General features: G+C 38.5%; 1 protein-coding gene across 1 annotated transcript; it reads right to left on the reverse strand.

The window, feature by feature from the left end:
- Positions 1-363: 363 nt before the first annotated feature.
- Positions 364-25583, reverse strand: LOC126283949 (serine/threonine-protein phosphatase alpha-2 isoform). Its single transcript, XM_049982376.1, has 7 exons — positions 25327-25583; positions 14941-15072; positions 14534-14764; positions 4912-5126; positions 4630-4743; positions 4406-4549; positions 364-1655 (listed from the first exon to the last, which is right to left on the reverse strand). The coding sequence occupies exons 1-7, from the start codon at positions 25379-25381 to the stop codon at positions 1560-1562; spliced, it is 987 nt and encodes a 328-aa protein (XP_049838333.1). The 5' UTR covers positions 25382-25583; the 3' UTR covers positions 364-1559.
- Positions 25584-26396: the final 813 nt, after the last annotated feature.

Below are 26396 nucleotides of genomic sequence, written 5' to 3' on the forward strand. Positions count from 1 at the left end.
TTTTGCATACCACTACTTCGAAACTTAAGTTGAAAACTGTCTCCAAGAGATTAATCTCCATATAGCAAATAGTTTAGCAATACAGTACAAAATTTATTTCGCAGATGAATTTTAACATTTTTGCACACCAAGGAGACTACAGCTCCACACATTAAACTAACTGCAACAGATTCGTTTCCTTTGTCATTAAGCAGCTTGACTTCAATTAGCAAGACAAAATGGTAGTCAGCAATTACAAATAGTGAATTACATTTTGTCACTACACTTCAACTGCTTTGTCAGCAATTGCTATCTTTGATTGTAATGTTAACACCAAGTGCCCGTGTCAGGATTGGGTTATAAAATCAAACAATCATTTACAAATTGTTTTAAAATTGAGGTTTTGTTTCTTTTTGCTCTCTCCACATTCATTAAAGGGACATTATAAAGACAGTCAAGATGATAAACTGGAGATCCATCAACAATTATATACAATATGAATTTTGTAATGTACATTTAAGTATCCAAAAATGGATGGAAGTTGACCACATCATTAAATATATCTGGTCTCTGAAAAAAATATGCACTTCATCACAAAACATTCTTATAACAAATTCAAAACAATGTGACCACTTGCTACTGTCACAGGATTAATTACAACATAATGGACGATACATTTCATGTTTCAAAACTCCTACACTCAGTGAAATGAAGGACATTATTCTATGAAGTACTTTGCGAAATTATGCTTAGAAACTATACATAAATACTACTGTCATGCAAGCAGGCCATTAAAATTCTGCTGTGAGAACTGAGGAAAATACAAGAGATGAGGCAAGGTATGAAAGAAGTGGCATAGACTTAACTAACACTACTGGTACTCTCAAACACTGCCAAGAAGGATGAATACTTTTGTCATGAGAAGCTTTTCCATTCCTTTGTAATTCTACTTAAACGTTTTGGTGGTTCGGATATCTTAACTACAATGTTCAGATTATATGTGAAGGTATTCATGTTTTTTGTTTAATATTAAGCACTACTAGTCACTCATAATGAGTCATCACTGATGTACCTTCTAATACTCTTCAGACTGTGCTACAACACAAACTTGCATCTATATAATTTCACTTATATGTTAGAAATAAAAACACTGTTATATCTAATAGTGCTTCAATATTCCAAATATTACATATTTGTAAGTTCATTCCACTTTTAACAGCTCTGCGTTACAAAAAGTTGACTGCAGAACAGGTAGCTCCACAGTAAACAGATTTTGATAAAATAACTGCAATTGCACTGATACGCTGTCACGTATTTAACTTAGTATTAAATTTTGCTTGTAATGAGTACTGAAGAATGTTTGGCATAAAATTATAAAACTACAAATATGTTGTACCACTGGTAAACAGCTTTGTGACAACGTCTGAGTCAGGACTTCAGGCCCAACAATATTACACAACATTTATATTTTCAGCAGTCTCTCCACAATGCACAATACTCCTGTAGTTCTAGCTGCTACAGTGAATTCAGCATTCAAATTAAGTATATTTAAGCAGCTCAGTTGCTCAACCCAGACACGTTCACTTTTTCTTGTTCTTTGTTGTTGCTCCACGAGGTGGTGTAACAGGTCTTCCAGCATTCAGTCCTCCATAAGCAAACTTCCTCTTATCAGCCGGCTGTAAAAACAAAAACATGTGTAGAACACTTTTCCAATACATTAAGTTCTACAAACACAAATTAACTTTAGTTTCATATTAACACTACCAGTCTAAGAGAACACCTAACATGCATGCAATTCTTTTTGGCACTTATTAATTCATAATGTGATAAAGTTATCTGGCAAAAAATTCAATGCTTATGAATATGAAAGAGGAACAAAAACAGTTTAATATACACTGTTATCCGAAGTATCTCGACACACCTAAAAATATAGGTTTTTCATATTAGCTGCATTGTGCTGCCACCTACTCCATTTCATCGACCTAAATTTCATTAGACACTGTGAGAGCAGAATGGGGCACTCCGCAGGACTCTGACTTCGAACATGGTCAAGTGATTGGGTATCACTTGTGTCATACGTCTGTACAGTAGATTTCCACACTCTTAAACATCCGTGGGTCCAGTGTTTCCAATGTGATAGCGAACTGGAAACGTGAAGGGAGAAGTACAGCACAAAAGCTTACTGGCCGATCTCTTCTGTTGACTGACAGACCGCTGACAGTTGAAGACGGTCGTAATGTGTAATATGCAGACGTCCACAACATCACACAGGAAACCCAAACTGCATCAAGATCCACTGCAAATACTATGACAGGTAGGTGAGAAAACTTATTTCATGGTCAAGCAGCTTTCATAAGCCACACATCACACTGGTAAATGCCGAATGACCTCAGTGTAAGGAGCGTAAACACTGGACAATTGAGCAGTGGAAAATCATTGTGTGGAGTGACTAATCACAGTACACAATGTGGCGGTCCAATGTCAAGGTTTGAGTATGGCAAATGCTCGATGAATGTCATCTGCCAGCTTGTGTAGTGTCAGCAGTAAAATTCGGAGGCGGGGGTGTTATGGTGTGGTCATGGGTTTCATGGAGGAGGGCTTGCACCCCTTGTTTTGCGTGGCACTATCACAGCACAGGCCTACAATGATGTTTGAAGCACATTCTTGCTTCCCACTATTTTAGAGCAATCCAGGGATTGTGACTGCATCTTTCAACATGATTGAGCACCTGTTCATAATGCCTGGCCTGTGGCGGAGTGGTTACACGACAATAACATCCCTGTAATGGACTGGCCTGCACAGAGTCCTGACCTGAATCCTATAGAACATTTTTGGAACATCTACCTCGTGCCAGGCCTCACCGACCGATATGAATACCTCTCATCAGTGTAGTGCTCCGTCAAGAATGGGCTGCCATTCCCAAGAAAGCTTCCAGCACCTGATTAAACATTCTTGCAAGAGTGGAAGCTGTCATCAGGGCTAAGGGTAGGAAATGCAGGTGATTCGGTAACAGTGACAACTTTGCATACTTGCAGAACAAGTATTTTGGTAGATGTACTGATTAATAAAAAGTGTGTGCCAGAAAATGTGTCAGACAGCCCAGAATTTGAGTGCAGTGAGTTACAATCAATGGACCATTTAATTTATGACCTGCATTGTTATGAGGGTGAAAAAGAAAAAACAGACACCAACTCAGCCAGACTGATAGAACTGTAAGATTACTAGCAATTCACCCCAGCTTGGCACAGGCAGCAGTAAGTATCTACAGTTGGGCAACTTCATTGTAATATGCAATGATACACAAACCTCCCTCATTAATCAGTTTATATTTTAAGACCATATCAAATTCTCTACAGTAATTCCAGAGATTCAACCACTATACAAACCATGAGTGCATGTAAAATTTTACAATCTGGATTGATTTGTAGGAATATTTAATTTCATTAAAGAGCTGTAAGAATTTAGTTAACTCCATGTTCAAAAACTTTAACCAGGGTGATTGCCTTTTCTGTGAATGAGTAAATACAATGTAACAGTGAGAAACTTTTATGGCTTGACAATGTCATAAGCCGTCATCTGGTAGCAAATAGTGGGTCCTGAGATGTTTGTCCTATAGGCACCTTAAGCCAGTCAAATCCATCAGTGAACATTGTCTAAGGTCTTCCAAAACCTCCACAAAATGGAACAGTGTCTTCCTCAATACCTGTGACTACAGAAATTCAAAGCTTTCAACTTTAAGGACCTTATATTAATGTACCTATGTGTCATAACTATAACTCTTAATATAGACTGTTTCATATACCATCAGTCAGAAATCATTCAATATCACATTATGCACTGTTTCCATCAATGCTTGTAGCTCTGTGATGTCTTAAGTACTACTGAATACATGAAGTCAAGGCACTTTTTGTCAGGAGTAATGGAGCAAATAATTGAACTTTTCACCAACTTCAGTCAAGTTCCATTTACAGTAATCAATCTATAATATTTCCTCAAAAAAGCAGTACAAATTAAACTGAAAAGTCATCAAGCCAAGACATTTTCCCCTCTTCTTACCAAGCAAGATGGTGTAGTGGTTAGCACACTGGACACTTTCTATTCGGGAGGACGATGGTTCAATCCCGCGTCCGGCCAGCCTGATTTAGGTTTTCCTTGACTTCCCTAAATCGCTCCGGGCAAATGCTGGGATGGTTCCTTTGAAAGGGCATGGCCAACTCCCTTCCCTAATCTAATGAGACCAATGACCTCTCTGTTTGGTCTCTTCCCCCAAACAACCCAAACACCTCTTCTTCCAGTTTTAAGAAAATAAAAGTTTTAATTTTGTATCACATAATTTTACTTTAAAAACCTTTTCTGGTATCTACTGATGAAAATACTGAACCACTGCACCACAACTGGAACACAAAAAATCAACATAATCACTTGCCTTCAATATTTGGAATGAGCACATGAGTGTTTCATCAACGGACATCATTGCACCTGCATTGTCAAATTCACCACAGTAATTGGGTGCTGAGAAAAGTGTGACCAGCTGTCGTTTCGCAAAAAATTCGTAGCCGTCTTCTACAACCTATTAACGAAAGAAAACTATTAGTATAAAGTATACATACATGAAGATGGAATTATGAAATCCAAGAAAGAATTACTTACCTGATGAGCTCTACAAATGAGGTCAAAGTCATGCTTGTGCAAAAACTTTGCAACTACTTCCGCTCCAAATGTAAAGGACACACCTCTGTCATTCTCACCCCAGCCCATTGTGTCCTGTAAGTAACAGTAACTTTAACCACAGATTTTATAAACACTGCATGGTGTTAATAAGGATTTACTTCTCATATTTAAAATTTCGTCATTATCTTCAGAAATTGGATCCAGACTTTAATCATAGGAATTTACTTATTATACATGTTACAATTCAAATGACACATTTACCTTATCAGGGTCAGACCACAACAAATCACAAAGGAGGCCTTGGTCTGGTACATCAGTTGGCCGCATTATACGACGAATCTGTTCCATGCTCTGGAGATCAGGACTGAGCCCACCATGACAACAGAATATTTTTTCATCTACAATGGCAGCCACAGGTAGGCAATTGAAACAGTCCGTGAATGTTTTCCACAGCTTAATGTTATACCGCCGCTTGCCTGAATAGTAATTAAATCAACAACAAAAACTGATTAGCACATAGAAAAGGTTTGACCACACTAGAAAGTCAATACTGATATAGTAATTTAACACAACTACTTAAGTGTTTACCAAAATCAACTTTTAGTTCTAAATAAATGTGCTGGTCAGAAATCAAAAAAATTCCAACTGCTTGTATTCCGCATGACAAGTTTTGCAGTTACACTGATTGAAGCTGCTCCACTCAACATTAATGAAAATGTATCATATGGTACAGTCACAAATAGAACATTTATGTTTTGAGTCTTTCCCAGCACAGCCTGTCTCTGAAGCAACTTATAGTAATTTTTTAAGCAATGAGGAAAAACTTTATTAAGGAATTTTTTATACCATTGATATACCATTACTACTGTAAGTATGTATTCTCTCATGTCCACAAGTTACCTCAACACTGAAGCAGTTTGCTATACATCCACTTTCCTGCTTGGTAACTTTGGTTTCATTTATTGTGATGAAAGGCACCAGGAATGAAAACCTAAAAGCATCTATGGGAAAAACAGTATTTGGAGAATATCACAGAACTAGACAACTTATCTCCCAGACAAGATTTTCTTGATGCAATTGCTGTAATGGTCAGGTTGGTAATAAAATTTCCCCATGTGACCCATACTAGTTAGCACTATTTGTTTCACATTTCAAACCATAGCATTTCAGTTATGATTACTGTGGAAAACACAATGGGTGTTTGTAGTGGTTACACCATTTGTATACATCATTTACACTTTGTTCTCAGGTGGTTTGCGAAGAGCAGATTCAGGTGTAGCATGTCAGAGCCCAAAATCCACCATGTTGGAGGTTGTGTTTTTGAACTTTGTATTTCTTGCAACCTTGGTAAATTTCAAATTTATGTCATGCCCCTTAACAGTGCAATGAAGTTATCAAAAAAAATATTTATCACCAGATTTCACATACACTACTTTCATTGTTTTTCAGTCCTTCCCCTTACAAGAATTATTTCTTTGCAGTAATGTGTCATGAGACTCATTTTTAGTTCCCACCAACTAAAACTATACTTGTTGCTCACAGCATTGCCATCTCAAAATTTTGTTCGAAAACTCTAGAATCTCATCCCTTTGTAATCATTGGAAACAAAAAAAATTATTTTTTTGGCAAAATTAGCATCTATTTTCTTTGTAAATGTTTAGACGCACAAATTTAAAAGGGTGTCACTCACTATATGAGTGAAGACATACAAATTATTAATTCTTTTAAACTGACTGAAGTGCTGACTGGGAACTTTTTGATTATAAAGTTTGCTTCTGCAAAAGCTTTTTCTTCCAAAATGGCCTGTTTTGTTTTGCTGCATTTAAGCTGTCAAAAATGATTTTTCTGTTGAAAAGCAACAGCAGTTTCCCCACCAGTTAAGTGAATCCATCTCCAATATAAGATGTTTCTTGACATTATTTGTATTTCTTAAATGTGAAACTTAAATATACAGACTACTAATTTTAACTTCTAGTGAGCATTCATAGCCCTACGACCAGTGCTTGACAACACACCTACAGACAGAACTGACAAGGCACTTCACATAGAAGTAGGACCAAACGTACGGCAACTGTATTTTAATATCAGGGGATGAATTACTGTACTGTTGAATTTTTTTTAGAGATTTTATTATTCAATTGCTATAGCACAGAGGGCAGATACTAGTAGCAGAAGACCACAAGTAAATAGATTAGAATTCTGACCGCCTCATGGGAAGGAGCAGTACATGGAAACAAACACTTCCCACATTTCACACTGAGCAGCAGAACTGATTGCCGAACTCTTCTGGTGTTGCAACGGTTGTCATCTAAACCAGTGATGGACCACTTATTTGTAAAGAAAAAATGAGCAACGCACAACAACACATTTGGGGACACTTACCGCACAATTGCTTTTGACAATGACTTAGCTTAGGCCCGACCCAACGTCTAGCAGCCTTTGATGCAATTGCAGTTCGAAGCCCTTGCCACCTAATTTGCAATGTTAAGTTTTGTTTCGTGTTATGCTGCAAAAAACAACTAGGGTCATACGTGCCCATGTCAAAACTGTAGAACACAGAATCAGAGGAGTTAAAAACGACGAGATATAGAGAGAGATATAGAGAGAGATATAGAGAGAGATATAGAGAGAGATATAGAGATATAGAGAGAGATAGAGATATAGAGATATAGAGAGAGATAGAGATATAGAGATAGAGAGAGATAGAGATATAGAGATAGAGAGAGATAGAGATATAGAGATAGAGAGATATAGAGATAGAGATAGATAGAGATATAGAGATAGAGAGAGATAGAGATATAGAGATAGAGATATAGAGAGATAGAGATATAGAGATAGAGATATAGAGAGATAGAGAGAGATAGAGATATAGAGAGATAGAGAGAGATAGAGATATAGAGAGATAGAGAGAGATAGAGATATAGAGAGATAGAGATAGAGAGAGATAGAGAGATAGAGATAGAGAGAGATAGAGATATAGAGATAGAGAGAGATAGAGATATAGAGATAGAGAGAGATAGAGATATAGAGATAGAGAGAGATAGAGATATAGAGATAGAGAGAGATAGAGATATAGAGATAGAGAGAGATAGAGATATAGAGATAGAGAGAGATAGAGATATAGAGATAGAGAGAGATAGAGATATAGAGATAGAGAGAGATAGAGATATAGAGATAGAGAGAGATAGAGATATAGAGATAGAGAGAGATAGAGATATAGAGATAGAGAGAGATAGAGATATAGAGATAGAGAGAGATAGAGATATAGAGATAGAGAGAGATAGAGATATAGAGATAGAGAGAGATAGAGATATAGAGATAGAGAGAGATAGAGATATAGAGATAGAGAGAGATAGAGATATAGAGATAGAGAGAGATAGAGATATAGAGATAGATATAGAGATAGATAGAGATAGATATAGAGATAGATAGAGATATAGAGATAGAGAGAGAGAGATAGAGATATAGAGATAGAGAGAGAGAGATAGAGATATAGAGATAGAGAGAGAGAGATAGAGATATAGAGATAGAGAGAGAGAGATAGAGATATAGAGATAGAGAGAGAGAGATAGAGAGAGAGAGATAGAGATATAGAGATAGAGATATAGAGATAGAGAGAGATAGAGATATAGAGATAGAGAGAGATAGAGATATAGAGATAGAGAGAGATAGAGATATAGAGATAGAGAGAGATAGAGATATAGAGATAGAGATATAGAGAGAGATATAGAGATAGAGAGAGATAGAGATATAGATATAGAGATAGAGATATAGAGAGAGATAGAGATATAGAGAGAGATAGAGATATAGAGAGAGATAGAGATATAGAGAGAGATAGAGATATAGAGAGAGATAGAGATATAGAGAGAGATAGATATAGAGAGAGATAGATAGAGATAGAGATAGAGATAGATAGAGATAGAGATAGATAGAGAGAGAGAGATAGAGATAGATAGAGAGAGATAGAGATAGAGATAGAGATAGAGATAGAGATAGAGATAGAGATAGATAGAGAGAGATAGAGAGAGATAGAGAGAGATAGAGAGAGATAGAGAGAGATAGAGATAGATAGAGATAGATAGAGATAGATAGAGATAGATAGAGATAGATAGAGATAGAGATAGATAGAGATAGAGATAGATAGAGATAGAGATAGATAGAGATAGATAGAGATAGAGATAGATAGAGATAGATAGAGATAGATAGAGATAGAGATAGATAGAGATAGATAGAGATAGATAGAGATAGAGATAGATAGAGATAGATAGAGATAGATAGAGATAGATAGAGATAGATAGAGATAGATAGAGATAGAGATAGATATAGATAGAGATAGATAGAGATAGATAGATAGAGAGAGATAGAGAGAGATAGAGATAGATAGAGATAGATAGAGATAGATAGATAGAGATAGATATAAAGGATGTCGAGGAAGGTCTACAAAATATGCCACAGAGAAATGGAGGTAATAAACTAAAAGTTAGATGGCCTTCACCACATTGCTATGACATAAAAAGTAAAATGCAGCTGATAGCCCATGTATTGTCCAATAGCCGATAAATGAAGACTGAAAACATGAACGAAAACATAAGCGATTAAAAATGGCATTCCGTCAGGAAATGGCAGACAGTCAAAAGTTGGGCACAAAGTGGTGGGGTAGCACCACAAATGCAAAGGGCTAAAGACAAGTGCCCAATATACAACCTAGTTAAAATGATCTCATGGCGAGAGGGCCAAGAGGTCATCCAAGCTGCTGGGATAGGCTTAATAACCTACAGCTTGAATGACACTCCACTGCAGTCTGTAATTGTCATTCTGGAAACATCTCCAAGGCTGTGGCTAAGCCACATCTCCACAATATCCTTTCTTCCAGGAGTGCTAGTTCTGAAAGTTTCACACAAGAGCTTATGTGAAGTTTGGAACATAGGAGACAAGGTACTGGCAAAATTTAAGCTGTACGGATGGGTTGCTAGTCGTGCTTGGGTAGCTCAGTCTGCATAGCACTTGCCTGGGAAAAGCAAAGTTTTAATCTGCCAGGAAGTTGCAACCTGGAGCCTGTTCCCATGAAGGTAGGACCAGTGGTGATGCCAAACTGACACCACCTGCTGACAGATGGCAACACAAAGATCGGAGAGCCACCATACCAGCAGAGCAAGAATCATATGTTCCATCACCCTGCAAACACAGTTGGTGAGAGAGATGGGGTGGTAGCTAAAAGGAAGGTTTTTGTCCTTACCAGGCTTAGGTATGGGTATGATGGCTTCACACCAGCATCCAGGAAATGTGCCCTCTGCCTAGATGTGGTTGTATGTGTTAAGCAGCAAGTGCTTGCCCACAAGAGAAAGGTGCTGCAACATCTGAACGTTGACGGCGTCTGGCCCTGGGGTAAAGGATCAGGATAAAGTGAGAGCATGATCTAGCTCCCCACTCAATTCAGAGAAGAGAAGGCTATCGACCGAGCCTCCTCCACTCATTTCCAATGGAGAAAGGCGGGTAATAGTGGGAAGAGCTCGAAACTTCTGTAAAATGGCAGCCCAAGGTATTGGAGATAGCAATAGGGTCCACGATGACTTCTACTATCAGACTGGAAATTGGGGAATGGATGGATCTTGGTTCCAGAGAGCTGTCAGAGGTTGGTCCACACAACATAGTAAGGGATAGCTCTATTGCTATCTCAAAGAATGCAATGACACTGTGTGCAGGTGTTTATAATGAATGCAGTTGGCCATCATAGAGTGGCCATTAAAAACAGAGCACATCTCCATGCGCAAATTGCTTCATGGCATGCCCCAGTTCAGAGACAGACATGATGTGGTGAAGAAGTGCGAGGGATGGAATGTTCTGCTGCAGTAAGGGTAACATTTGTTAAATATCACAACTGGGGAGATCTTTGTTCTTCAAAGGTCGCCAGGAAGGAGTAAAGCAGCCAGACAGCCTTTGTAAGCTGCCATTTGGGTATGCACGCACATGGGGTAGGAGTAAGCAAACAAATAGCACGCGTGAAACTGACGCTCTGGCACATGTCAGAAAGAATTGACCACTCAGAATATGGGCAAGATGGGCAGTGCATTAGGATAGTCCAAATAAGAACAGGTATAACAGGAGTCTTAAAGGAAAGTGCATGCTCCAGTGTTAATGCAGAACAGGTTGTTAAAATGGTCAGCCAAGAGTGCACCTCTGAAAGGTCCTAGGAGCTCAAAGGGGATGTAGTGCATTGAAGTCATTTAGTAGCAGAAATGGGAGAGGTAACTACCCAATAAACTGGGGGAAGCCTGCCCTGGGGACATCAAATGACAGACATAAATGGTACAGTGGGAAGAAATCAGGTGGGGGAGGATAAGGTGAACTGCAACAGCTTGAAGATGGGTAGTCAGGGAAATGGGTTGACTGTGAATGGCATAACATATGAGCAGCATCACACCCCTACGAGATGGAATGCTGACCTAGGGGAAGGTCAAAACGAATTGGTAAGAAATGTGAAAGCTCAAAGCAGTCGTGAGGGTGCAATTTTGTTTCCAGAAGGCAGAGTACAAGGGGACACTGACGCTAAAAGCGGCCATAAATCCTATGTGGGACCAAAGGCCACAAACATTCAATTGGAGGGGAGAGTCTGATGATTAAGAGATGTGCCAGGTGAGAATCACTTCTACAGGACACACAAGCAGGAGGATCCTGCTCCATGAGGTCCACAGGAGCTTCAGCTTGCTTGTGCAGTTGGTCTGTGGAGTCCAACACTGAAAACCAGTTGGCAGTGCACACTAGCGACATGGAGGCCGGCCAGGCTAAGGCATCACATGGCGACACCATCGAAGAGGATGTTCAAGTTGGCGAAGGAGAAGACCGTTTGCATTTGGTGGACTACTTTGAGCCTTTCTGGTTAGAGGAAGACTGACTTTTCGCTGGAGGGACGGAGGAAGTCTTCGTGGAAGTACTACTCCTGTCCTTTCTGGCCCATCAGTTGAGTAGTTGGTGGCTTCGCCCCTTGAGGCGCCTGACGGCTTGAATGTGATGCCAACTTTGACACTGGGCAATTTCACAACCTGCTGAATTGGAGGTTGCATGTCTGCATGGCCATGTCCTTCATGGAGCGAGGGTATCAAGAACAGAACTATAGGTGCCAGGCAGGAGACCATAGGGTTTACGACTAGCCAATAACATGCGAGCAACTGGGTTCTCTTGGACAGCCCACTCATCAAGATACACAGGACAATCCCAAGGGGAAGCTGCATGGTTGCCATTGCAGTTGACATAGCGGGGAGGAGGAGGTGGACAATCACCCTTGTGCACATCCCTACCACAGGTTACACATCTGGCCAGGTGTCAACAAGATGACGTGTGGTTGGAACAATTACACTGGTAGCAGTGCATTGGGTTTGGAATGTACGGCCTGACTGAATTTCACAGCCTGCTTTGATCCTTGACAGCAGCACCACTGTATCAAAGGTGAGGAACAGAGTGCAGGTGGGCACTAAGAAAGAATCTTCCTTTTTCATTAGAAGATGGACAGCAAGGACACCCTGATCAGAGATAAGATTGGTTTTCGGCCCCAGACTGTCGAGCAGCCTGGTGTAAATTACATCACTAGGAGAATTCAAATTTCTATGGGCCTCGACATGAGCAGGGTAGCCGTGGAGAAGTGAGGCAGCAAGCTGCTGCTGTGCTTGAGAATCAGAAGTAGTCTCCAAAAGCAAAGTTCCTTTCCACGAAGGACAGCAGTACTTCACAGGGCCGGCAATTGCATCAACTAGGCAATATAATAAACGGATTTACTGTAGTGAAGAACTGACCATCTTCAGTACTTGAGACCACGAGGAAACTTTGTGCAGTGGCAAGGGTCTTTGAATCATTGGCCTCATTATGTTTACACTTCTTAGATGTTTATTGGAAAGATGATTGACTAATTGCGAGAAAATCCTCCACGATTGCCAGTGTCTCAGAGATCGCGTGCTCTTTCCAACTGGGGGTCCCCTTCACAAGGGAGCACACCTGTCTGAGGTGACTTCACACCTCAGGTCACACCTCCCGACCACCTGACAAGAGGGACCAATAGACAACTTGGGAAAATTACAGCCAGGCAGGCACCCCTCCCTGGGCCTGGCCTGTACCAGGGGGTACATGAGAACCCTTTGTACCCAGTGGTGGGAATTACACGTTACCCGCAACCTGTTGTGTCAGACATGGGCCAGCCTTCAGGAGGACACAGGGAGAAAGAAGAAAGAGAAACGCAGAAGCAAAGAAATGAGATAAGGGTAACAAAGAACAGAAAAGACAGTGAAAAACAAAGGTGAACTTGTTCTTACGTCAGTGACAGAATGCAGAACATTCCCAATAACACCCCAGACATGTTCCCCTAGGTGGGGGAACATTAATAACATGAAAATAGACACTTAGCATGGAAAGGAGTAAATGCTACCAAGGCTGGGGACCCATGGTAGCCAAGCACGAGCCCGCCAAAGAGTGGTGAGCCCTCTGGGGGTGGGGGTGCTATTTCATTTTTATCCTTGATTGTAGTTTCCAAAGTTGTCGAAACTCATGAAATTAAACATATGCGGTGAAACATTGACAAGCAAATGTTCACCATCTTATCAAACTTTCTGCAGTAAAAATTTCTTGCAAACTAACCAGACACGAAATATGCTTGACAAACGCAAACAGCACCATCACAGGCAAATGTTTGGCAAACATTGAGTCATGTATGGGCACTAACAGTTAACTGCTTCAGATGTGCAGCTTTTGGATGCAATCTTAGATACTAAGACCTGTAACGTAGGCAAAAGAATGTATGGTTATGCTAATCGAGGTGCCCAACTTATAGCATATGAACAAGAAAATGCAGTTACATATGGTTAAAGCACAAATGAAGCCAGATTTTTGAAGTACAGTAATATACTTTATAAACACTTCATTTTTAGCCTTTGACTGTTTCTGGACTTCTTTGGTATCATCATCTGTTGTCATAAGTGATATTTAACCTACAGGACCAACATTTTCATGACTTAACGCCTCTTAATTGTCTGTGCCACAAGCAGATCAAGGTTGTACTTATCCCATTTCAGCATTTATTTTTATAATTGAAGGAGTGTCTGTATTGAATGAGGAAGTAGTGAGAACCAATGCTGTTGCACTTTTAACAGTTTTATGTTGTCTTATGTACTTCTACCTGCTTTGATGTGAGCCCTGTTGAAACTAATGTGGAGCTAACTAAGTTTAGTACATAGATTCTACAAGCATTTCCTACATTGTTGTAAAAGCCACTGTGTGGTGTTGGTTGATCAAAGATGTACTTTATAAACCACAAAATGTCTAAGTCGATGATAAAGCCCCTAATTCATACATCTATACAAGAACAGTGCAATGAGAAAAAGGTGAGGGCAGTTTTGAAGAAAAGAATTTCAACCACTATCACCACAGCCAAAAGGATAAACACTTTCTTTGCACACTACATGTATTACATAGCACTTTTTCATAACTTTTCCTGTTCCCATCAGGATCCTAGCATATTTAAAAATTTTGACATTACAAGGTTTAACTTTAATAATAAATTTTTATGTCTGTTGCCCAGCCCAAATCCATGTTTCAGAATTTTTGTCTGTTCCTTACTAGAACTCGGTTCCACCTATAACTTTGGAAAGATTTTTGTTCAGGAATTTGGCATTAACCATCAATAATTCCATACATTTAATGAAAATGTGACAACTTTCATTTCAGTTGCCGCTGCTTTGTTCAACATATTTTCAATGGACCATGCTCAGTTCTATAAATACACTACTGAAGTTCACCTACTATGGTAGTAATTGAAATCTTAAGTTACTCAAACAATACTTTAAACCAAAATGATTTTGAATTATGTACTAGACATCAAAATACAATAGTCTTAACTCACATTCATCATAAAATCCATATATCCTATTGATACTGGCACACTCATGATTTCCTCTTAACAGGAAAAAGTTTTCTGGATATTTAATTTTATAAGCCAGTAAAAGGCAGATTGTTTCCAAAGACTGCTTCCCTCTGTCCACATAATCCCCAAGGAAAAGGTAATTAGATTCTGGTGGGAAACCACCATATTCAAATAATCTCAGGAGATCATAATATTGACCATGGATGTCACCTGCAATGAAAAATAACTAGTAAACAATAATTACAAAATTTTCACATAAAATTCTTTTGAAAAGATCTATCAGTCTTGGTGACAACTTATTTCAAACATCAATGCAATATCAGAGTAACTATTCATCATGAGTAGACTACAGACAATACTCATGCTTCAGATGCCAACACACTCACCGCAAATCTTAAGTGGTGCTTCTAACTCCAGCAAAATTGGTTGAGAAAGAAATATTTCTCGTGATTTTAAACACAGACCTCTTATTTCACTTTCTGTTAGCTGTACATTCTTGCCAGGACGAGCACCACGCACTGCAGAAGGAATTGAAAAATGCTAGTAATATTCTTTGTTGTATTACATTTAAATTGCATCTTCAAACTGGGCATGAAATAAAATTAGCAGTTTTAACATACTTTGAAGAACAATATTATGCATTTTTCTAGATAGAGTTTATGACTTCTTGTTTAAGAAAGTATATTAAGAATAATATATGTTGCTTTTACAAAAACTACTGTCAGTGTTTCTATGAATTAAAACAGATACAAAAACTGTTCGAGGAATAATAATATCAACGCAGTATTTTTAATTACTTACAATAAATAACCTTTGTGTTTTGACTGAAGCTAGTCATGTGAATGGAGTGTTTACACTTTAGATTTCCTAAAACTTTATATCATTGCAATTTTTCTGTGTTGAGCTTTTTCTAGCATTTAGCACTGAAATTTGAAGCTTATAATCTACTTACATTTCTTCACTTAGAATGTAGGTTGCAATTTTACATTTGTCTACAATGAACTGATGGTATATGCCAGAGTTATTTTATGCCAATGTATGCACTCTGTTCAACCTAAATTTTCTACACATTCACTGTGTAAGGTCATGTGCCTTTCAGAGGGTTATTTTATAGGAGACACATTCGAAGATCAGTATCCTAAAACTTTAATTGCCTTGCAGTTTTGACATACATTTTTGTTTTTAAATTCCTTTTCCTTAATTTTTTTATATTTCTACTTGGCTTTTAGCCATCATTCCTTTTATGCTTTCTACAGTAGTCACAATGGCATTTTATGATGAATTCAGTTTCACTGGAAGATATACCAGTTATGGAAAAGTAACAGATCAGCACTCACTGCCAAACTGGCAATGACATGGCATACCCAGTATGACTTAACAATTTTTCAATTGGTACTACTGAATAGACTAATGTGTTTGTTAACAAACATCAAGGTACCTATAACACCAACATTCACCTACTTTAGAATCTTCTACCATACTTGAAACCTAAGCTTCATGAACCCTCTAACACTTCTCACAAATCATGACAGACTGATGTTATCACATGGCTGCCGTAGTATTTGTTGCCTACAAAAAAGCATTTGACTGTACCATACAAATACTTGAAAGTACAGTCACATCCAATAGCAATTTACAACTTGACTGGACTCTTCTGGCTAAGGAGGAGGATGGTTGTTATCTATTATGGATAGTCACCAACAGGAGTAGGAGCATACTAATGTATCCCAGAGACATGTTTCCGACTCCTCAGTGTTTTACACAGTAAAACTTCATGAAAACAATGTAATTTGGGAATCTGGCAAAACCACACAAATGTTTCAGTCCAGACAATACACTTTTATATGCTTATTTTTGTACAAATGGGGGAATGCACCCAGCACAAAAATGGAATGTGAAGTTTAAGACTTCATTCAATGTGTAAGGTGGAAAAAAAACTTACAGTACTACACATCTATGTCATCCAACAGCATTGTTAGCTGCAAGAGACAGAAGTGCTTTGCTGGTGCTGCACATTTCACCAATTTTAACTGAGAAACTCACAATGCAGTTTTGTTCTTCATGCAATACCCATTTTAATTCATATATGAACAGCAGACCTTGAAGTTTACCATTGCGGGAAACCATGTGTACAAAATCCGTTTGCCAATCTGTAGTTTCACATATTTTACTCTTCATGTCAATTCTGCATAGTCTTTCACTGATTGTATCAATACCTGTTTATATTGTGATACATTGTGAAATTTCGAACATTCGTAAGTGTCGCAATGAACTGTGTTATTGTCAAATATATAGTTAAACTTGATTGGGCTCAATTTTTTTTTTTTTTAGAACAGTGGGCCTAACCACATTCAAAACACTCATTCTCTTAATTTCCTTGCACAATTTCATGAGAAATTGCTTACTTTTGAAAATTTTCTGAACCTTTCAGTTCACAGGATGAGGTCTTTATGAAAAATCACTCCCTGGACCATATTCGGTGACTGGGGAGGGGTGTCAGACACCAGAACATCGCAAAGATGATTGCAAGTATGAAGAGCTGCAGTTTGGGCAGCAGACGCAGCTTTGATCAACTGGGAGCCCAACTGCATCTTACCGAGACACCACTTCAAACTTTTCCTCTATATTCTCCACAAAAAACAACAGCTTTGTGGCAGTGGATGTGTCCCCATCCATCCTACTACAGAAAAAATGGGGAAAGTGTTGCATCCCAGAACACTGAGCCTGCTCCCAACAGGTAGCCAGGGAAGGGAAGGCTGCAGGGCCATACAACACAGCATTTAATGAACATTTACCACTCAGACAACTGTTTCAAAACGGACAAATTTTTGCAACTTGATACACTTTACATACACACATCCACTCTTATACCATCCACTCCGATCAGGGGCTCTCCCCATGGGTGCTAACCAGCCACAGCAACACCTACCTTTCTGAGAGGTTCCAATGCTTCAGAATTGGAAACTACTCCTTGGCATACACAGAGAGGGAACACCTCAAGTATCCATAGTGTGATCCTCTTGTTGTCAGAGGACTCAACTAAATGACTACACAACAGCCCCACCATATGGACTGCTTCATGTGCTGGTGACCTACTGGAGTGGAGAGGGCTAGGTCAGGGAAGGAGAGGAATCCACACCATAAGTGCTATGGAGGGAATTCTTCCCCAAATAGCTAACACTAAAAACAAAAATTTAGGTAGTACAAATACAAGTAAACAAAACATATACTGAAGTAAGGGAATTTTATTTATATTACTTTCTTTTTACAGTACAGTGATAGCAAGAAAAAGTAGCATCACTATAATGTTAAACAGCCTTCTTAGTAAACTTCAAAACATCTTTCAGAAAAAAAGCCGAGTATTTCACAAGTACTGGACAAGTTTATCACATTCCTATTCTTACATGTTTTTGGAAGATTGACATAGCTCCTGTAGAAGATTTAGCTCAAGATAGGGTTACACTCTTAGAAATCCTTCAAAACTGCAGAAACTACTTTCCTAGAGCTTACACAAAATACAACTGAATAAGAAATCTTATCAGTAAAATTACAGAAAGAAACAATCACTACACTTCAATGGGATCAAACAAAGAATACCCTTCTCTTTTGAAACAAGTAATTGATTTCAGGGCTCTAATTTACTATTTACATGTATGAAAGTGAGTTCTCCGAGTTGAACATAAGACAGGTACAGATCAAGTGCTGAAGACAAAGTGGTGCTCAACCAAGCCAGACTGATTATAGATAAAAAGCACCTTGCTTCTAACTAAAACCTGAATGTTCTTTCATCAGAATCTAAATTTGAAAAACAACTAATTACAGGTTCTGAAGTACAGTTTACTGTCAAAGTTACTTGATTCCAAATTATTTGCTTTTTTACTATTACGTAAAAGATTAATATTTTAATGAAAGTCTCCTCTTACATAGTATTAAGTGTAACAGAACAACCTTAATTTCATTATTATTTGCTACAAATAAGTATGACTTTTTGACATGAATGACTCCTAATGAAAGTGCTTCCAGTGAACTGTTATTACTTGTGTCATTTCTGCCATAAATGCTAGTTGACTGTCATGACCCAAAAACTGTGTGTGTGTGTGTGTGTGTGTGTGTGTGTGTGTGTGTGTGTGTGTGTGTGTGTGTGTCACCACTAAGCAAGATGGCAAAAATTATCTCCCCCACTAATACCATTCCTCACCCTTGTGGCAGTAATCAACATTCTGTTCCCTTCCCAACCTCACAGTTCATTAAAATGCCAGGAAGCTACTGTATAGTCTTAGGCTCAATTTGTACGACAACAATGAGGTCTGGCCCACACCTGTTTAAACTGGTCATTCATGTCCCAAACACCAACACTGGAATGGAGCTGATGTATGGGCTGGCCCCACCCAAGTTCTATCAGGGGCAGATCTCAGCACATTGCTAGCCACAGACATACAATCAACACACAAAAAGTTCATAGAAATAAGTGCCATGAGTGAATGAGGATTCTGTTCAAAATGCACCACAGCACTGTCACTTCCATCAAAGCTCCACAATCAACACAATCACCTTTAACTCATACCTGATGGCTACTGAGACACCTGGAGCTACATCACTGTGTTCACCAGAACACTGGAAAGCAAACCACCACCCCCACAATTCACCACTATACTCGCAGACAGTCACCACCGATGGTGCAGAGCCACCACTCATTGCTAACAAAATGTGTGTTCAACAGTCCACACTTCACAGTTGGCACTACTACAATTGCAGCTGTTTTGTGTTAACAGCAATGTACACATGGCACAGTCATTCACTCGTCAGGCTGCTGCTAGTCTCCAGCCAATGTGGGAGGATGACAATCTTGCAGGTATCCCATTAGCTCCTCTGATGGCAGGCACAGATGTGAAGGGTTTACGATGTCTCTGGTGTATAATGCAGTGCCCTTCCCTTGTGGTGGTCCAAAGTTGTTGACCAGAACTTGACAAGTACACCTGCCCTCATGATCCTTTCACTCCTACACTGTACCACTGTGACATCTGAATGCCACAAATCTGGAATGTGCATAATTTGTCCAGTTGCCCAGTGCTTTCAAAACCTGTCAGATGCTGACAATGCTGTCATGTACAAGTACACACCATCATCCAGTGAACACTTAACATCTGATGCTGTTCATGCCCCTTATATAACATACCAAGCTCAGTAACAACAATAATGCATTCTTGGCAGCTGTTCTACCTGTCAGAATTTCAACTCTGGTCACTTACAAACACATAGATGGTGTGTACATTAACAAAGTTACACTAACAGATCAGGTTTTCTGGACACTTATCAAGCACTGTAGTCACTGTTTAACATACTTTACATTGCTTTACCTACAACTTTGGGAAATAAGTGTAGCAGAAAATATCAATTTCTATTATTGAGGAAAAGGTGGAAAATACTTGTGGAAGGTTTATGTTATACAGTCCTAAACAACTATTATTTGTTCACAATGTCCTCAAAAAGCTCCCTTTATCTAGACTGGCTGAAATCTGTAGAAGTCAGCTGATTGATAGTGAGCCACAAGTATTAAGGTCACAAACATACTTATTTTTTCCCTACAACACACTTTAGCTAATTTGCTTTCTACATTTTCATTCTGATGCAGTAGAGGATATGTTACAGTGAACGTTCAAGCAACAGACTATGTTGAAAATGATATCTTCTGCACCCTAATGACATGAGTAAGCTAAAATGTGGAAGGAACATACAGAAGAGCTAAAAAAGATAAATGAAGACAATATTATAGAAAGGGAAGAAAAATGAGTGAGGAGAGAATACTTTGAGAAGAATCTGACAGGTCACTTTATCTTTCTATTCACAAGTCAAAAGAACCTTGGAGTAGACATTCCCTCAATTATTCAAATCCATGGGAGCCAGCCATGACTCAGATTCTACGATATGAGACAGCTGAAATACCCTAACACTTCAAGAAAAATTCAATTATTCCAATTACAAAGAAGACAGGTGAATACTATCAAACCATCAGTTTAACAAGTCATGGTTGTAGCATACTGGTAGATGCTGACCTTGGGGAAGATCAGTTTGGGCACCAGAGATAACACACAAAATGACACTGACACTACAGAGTATCTTAAATGATACATTAAAGGAACGCACACCTACATTTATAGCCTTTGTTGATTTAGAGAGAACTTGGCAACATTCACTGGAATACACTCTTTGAAATCGTGAAGGTGGTAAGGATAAAATACAGGAAGTGAAAACTCATTTTAACTTTTGCAGACACCAACTGCCCTTTTAAGAGAAACTGCATGAAACAGAAGCAGTAACTGAGAAGGCACTGAAACAGGGTCATAACCCTGATGTCATTCGATCGTTACACAGAGCAAGCACTAAAGGAAATCCAGGAGAACTTTGGAAAGAAGCTTAAGAGAGTAAACGGAGACTGCCATTTGCTGATGACTCATTTTGTCAGTCAGCAAAGAACATGAATGAGCATGTTTAACAGAATGGATAGTGTCTCAAAGACTTAAGATGAATACTAAAATTGGACAATTCTGCAGACATTAAGGTACGAAACAACACAAAGTAGCAAACTGATGGCCGAAATTACAAATATATAAAATGTAGGATAACTACAGCAAGAAAAGCATTTCTGAGAAACAAGTTGAAGAGGCTTTCTCATGCTAGAACGGATGGAGAGTTGCATTAAATCAGTCTCCTAATAAGACTACAACATTCTGCAAAAGTTTAACATGGCTATACAAACTTTCCATTCTTTAAGTGTTTATAGTGACACCAACTGAGAATTCTGGACTTACCTGTGCTAAACACATTCATTTGGGGTCTTTCCACAATTTTTCCTAAATTATACTTGAGATCAAAGAACAGAAGGCCAAAGTCACCTTTCCACAGCTCCTCACTTTCATATTAATACTTTGAATTTTACACACCTTATCGTCACATAAGTAAATACATTTAATAGCATTATTCCTTTATATGCAATGATATATCAAACGATTTATTAACAATACCCATATCCTTTGGAATAACAGGAAGGCACATCATAGGTCATTTAACAGGATAACCTGTGCTTAGTTTGAAAATAGGGAAGATACTGCTCAATACCATCAAAATAACAAAATCCTTGCTAACATTGTGCATGTTCACAAACCACTCAAAATTGGGCACACCTACAAGTGATTTTTGGCCAACTGTAAGGTCTCCATTGTGTATAAAAATATGATCTATAACTTTGTCATGCGAACTCCAACTTCTCATGAAGCCTAAAATAGGTACACTTGTTTGTAGAAGCACTGTTTCACACGGGCGAAGTGCTTAACCCCTCAAACATTTTCATCTCAATATATTTCAGACTGATCTTTAAAATCTCCCCCTGCCTTCACTGCAACACAATGCTCATTTTTCCAGTAACAGTGCTGCACTTTCAGTCCCTCAATGATGACACCTTCCCATGGCCCACAGCAAACAGCCACAGATTGCTTATCGCCTTGTCTGTCATTTGCATATATAGATAATAAAAGCAGTCCTGTCACTTCCCTAAGACATTCTGGAAAATACTCGTCTGGTGAACTCTTGCTGTCGAGTACAACATAATGTGTTCTATTACATAAGAAGTCTTTGAGCCACTCCCATATATGGGAAAATATTCCATATGCTTGTATATACCTCCATTAACAGTCTGCAATGGGGCACTGTGTCAAACACTTTCCAGAAATCTTGGCTACAGAATCTAGCCTCATCCATGCTTCGCACATCATACAAGAAAAGTGCCAAGCCAAATTTCGCATGAGCAATGCTTAATAAATCTATGCTAATTTGTGGGCAGAAACTTTTCTGCCTGCCTGAAGGAATTTATTATTGTCGAACTCTGAATATGTTTGAGAATTTTGCCACAAACTAATAAGGATATTGGTATGTAATTACACAGGTCCATTCTTTAAACCTTCTTATAAATGGGAGTCACCTGCGCTTTTTTGCAGTCACTCAGAACTGAGCTGCATGAGCGATTCGCAACAAAAGTAAGCTAAATAAGGGCCAATGCCACAGAACCATAAGTGAAACCAAATTGGGCTTCCTAAGGCTTCTGACAACTTTTCTATCACCTTTATGTTTGTGCAATGCTTTACAGGGACCTGTGTGAGCAACAGACTAAGTCTAAAAAATATTTCTGCTCTACTGACATTTCATGGCAACTACTAAAATTTACACTTTATGGGTGTTTTCATTTTCCATTTGTTCACCAATTTAGTTGTAATGTAATGTTGCACAGGTTCACATCTGTCATTTTAAAGTGTGTCAGAGTAAGTGACCTATTTTTGTCACTTTTTAGCTTTTAAACGTGGATCATAAGTAAAGTGGTATTGAAGAATTCTCTGACTAATGGAACTTAAGTACAGGTGTGTCAACAAGGCTGTTGATTAGCTGTACCAATTCTTGTTTTCAGAATTTGAAACCTATACCTCATAGTTATTGCTGTGCTCCGTTTCAGTGGTGCGTGTTCTATTTTAGAGATGCAGAGAATAAAGAAATTCAGCACGAAATAGAGATTTCAATACCAGTCTAAACAACACTGGTCCAAAAGGTGCCCTCAAAAATTTGACATACAGCCATGCAATACATACAAGCATTCCTCTGCACAACAGACAATTAAGTTTAAATAAGGGGATCTGGTAAACAAATTTTCTTAGGAGAAATCTCTAGCACCTCTGTCTCCCAGGCCCTCTCACAAAATAAGAGGACATTTGAGGCACAACACTTTCCATAATGTTACCTACAGTCAATTTTTCTATGAAGTGCAGCCAGTGGTATGAAAAATTGAACCTCAGTTAAAGTGTTCAGTTTTTAACCTTTTATAAATATTGTTATTCTACAAATTTTGAGTTACCTCTGCTTTGTAGACCAGAAATATTATACATGCATGGAGAACACTAAAAATGCGACTTTCAAGGACATGTCTCCTTAAACTTTGGAACTTCAGCCTCCTTTTGCTGTCTTCTACTGCTATACGAGACTGGTCGATGAGTGAATGGACTCACTCAGATCCCAGACCCACATGATTATTTCATGTAGGAGCAAAATTTTCTCAGCAAGCTCTTATTAAGGAATGATTATTGAAGTTTAATGCTCCATACATCTGTCTACTTGTAGGCTCATGAATTTCTACAACTTTTGTCAGTCGACAATTGCTGGTTTTGCTTGGGAGAGTGCAACAATCTGCTTCTTCAGCTTTTTCTAACTTCATTATGAAGTCATGGTGGGTTTCTTCTGTCCTTAATCCATTCACTCTTCACATATCCATGGCATGCGTTACATTCAGTTTAAACTTTGCCCATGCTTTCTCTAGGTCCATCACAATAGATTTAAACATCCATTCATTAACTATGCAGAGTGCTGACACTGTTCTGCTACAAGAAGTCATGAAGTTCGCCTTGGGGGAAAAAAACATTTTCTTTGGTAGACACCAACAGAAATGCCCAGCTGCTTACAAGACTGTTGAAACATTTAACAAACAACGATATTCCCCAGCAACAGCAAGTGACAAAACATTTCAATCACTTAGTAAAATATTATTGCAGCATTAAAATATTCAAGGAGAGACCACAATACAAATCATGTTTTAACTTAGCTAACAGCATATTAATTGATGAAGCAATGGCAAAACATCTTACTTCAACTGTCTGTACTGTGGTACGGCATCACAACACATTGTTTGCAACAGTAGTCACCAAGATGTACTCAATGTTGTAATGCATCCTATTTAAAGTGCTATGTACCTGGCACTGCAGATTGGCTAATCAAATAGCCACTGCATTACTAGAAAACAGAATGGATACATACCTTAAGTTCATTCAGAAGTTGCCACTTACCTAAATGTATTGGTTATCAAACTGATCACAATTATAAGAAAAAATATAGCATTGCCCGAAATGTTATGGCAGTTGTGTTGCCTTTTGTTTTTGCAGTGCTGATAGACCAGCCTGTCCAGAACCCAATGTCCGGGTGCACATCAAGGTAAAATTTGGACGACAGTTTACGCCAGAGAATATGAAAATGGAAGACTTTGTGCAGTCAGATTTCTTTGTTGTGTAGCTTGAGATCTGTTACTTGCAACACTTTCTGCATAAATTATATGCCCTTTCAACAACTATCTGTTTCGGTTCAACCATTACTACTTTCAACAAGAATCGACAGCCACTAACATTCTTTATCATAATGAGAACAGAAAATACTAAAACACTTATCCATAATAATTTAAAAATCTTTCGTAGAATTATGTGGGTATATACATATCTCACACACACAGACACACACACACTAACTCAAAACGTAAACCGCTGCCAATTCAAGGCCGCTGTCAGGAGCCAAACCAACCACTTTCTAAGCACAAAATTTCAACGTTTTAGCAACATTTAGGTGAAGGAAAGAGCGCAACATTAACTTTCACATGTCTGTAGTTTCATATACCCGTTAATAATTTCTAAAACTACAGTACGACACTTGGGTTAGAAACACTCTACTGGGAAAGTTCACCTGAACCAGTACAGGAAACGACCAATTTTGGCGCAAAGTTAACGTCTTTGTATAAACTTCCAAATATCTAATGGACAATTTTACTTTGTCCTGCAGAAAAGTGTGTTGTCTACAAATGTTGAATATCAGATACCCAACTTGGCTTCAAATATTCAACACGCACAGTTAAATTTGCGAAACAATTTGAAACGTCAGACAACGCAAGCTGAGGAAGTGTGATACTTATTTACCTTCCAATAGCCGTGCTATAATGCTGTCTATATTCAATTTATCCGTTTCAGCCATCAGAACTGGAATGCACACACAACTCAAGTAGTTCACTTGCACGAATCTTAACGGATGCTCTAGTAACGTACAGCCACGATTCTAACGTTGAACTACCATGAAAATCCTAAGATGGCGGAGAGACCAGATTGTTTCGTGACGTCAAAGCATTGATGCCACCAAGGAGGTTATACTGACTTCCTTCAATCCCACACCGGTAGATATGGCGGTTATAACGACAAAAGGAAATAGCACAACACATTTAAAAATTTAAATTGTTACTGATGTGCATTGTTGTTAAAGACTGAAAAGGCATTCCAGATAAACCAAAAATTAGTGGTAATAGTTTAGCATGGAGGATAAGAGGAGATGGAGATACAGATTTTCGCTGTAGGTTGCAGTAAAGCCGGCGCCGCCGAGTTAGATGTCCCTAATCAATTGGTGACTACTGTTTACATGTGGTTGTTTATGAGTGCTTTTTGTTCTTAATTACTGATAGGTGCATCCGACAGTTGTTTATAAGTGAAAAGAATGCTTAAGTAAACCATCAAAATCCTCTGTTACTGTATTTGTGTCAATACCTGATAAGCTAGAACTGCGAAACCTATAACCCTTTGCGTATAACGACAAAAGGAAATAGTACAACAGATTTAAAAATTTAAATTGTTACTGTTGTGTATTGTTTTTAAAGACTTCTTACTCGTTACATTTTCACCTTTCGAATCATAGTCACCATGTGGTTAATGTCCACAGTTAAAAAAAACTTAACCATGTTTTCTTCGTTAGCCACTAACGTGTGCAATGAGCAAAGAAGTAAACACGGTTTATTCTTACGACTTGTGGATATCAACAGAGTAAAAGACTTGAAATGGCGAATGAATAGAACTGCGTGGAGGTACCATATACATCCATCCAAAACTGAGTCATTGTAGTTTACACGTCTTCTCGCTTTGAAATCTTACATAAGAAGTATCATTGAGTGTGTAACCAACAATAGCGAAAAACAATAAATTCATTTTTGAAAGCATGTTCCAGT

The sequence above is a fragment of the Schistocerca gregaria genome, chromosome 8 (assembly GCF_023897955.1).
Source record: "Schistocerca gregaria isolate iqSchGreg1 chromosome 8, iqSchGreg1.2, whole genome shotgun sequence".
In the NCBI taxonomy this organism is placed as follows: Eukaryota; Metazoa; Arthropoda; class Insecta; order Orthoptera; family Acrididae; genus Schistocerca; species Schistocerca gregaria.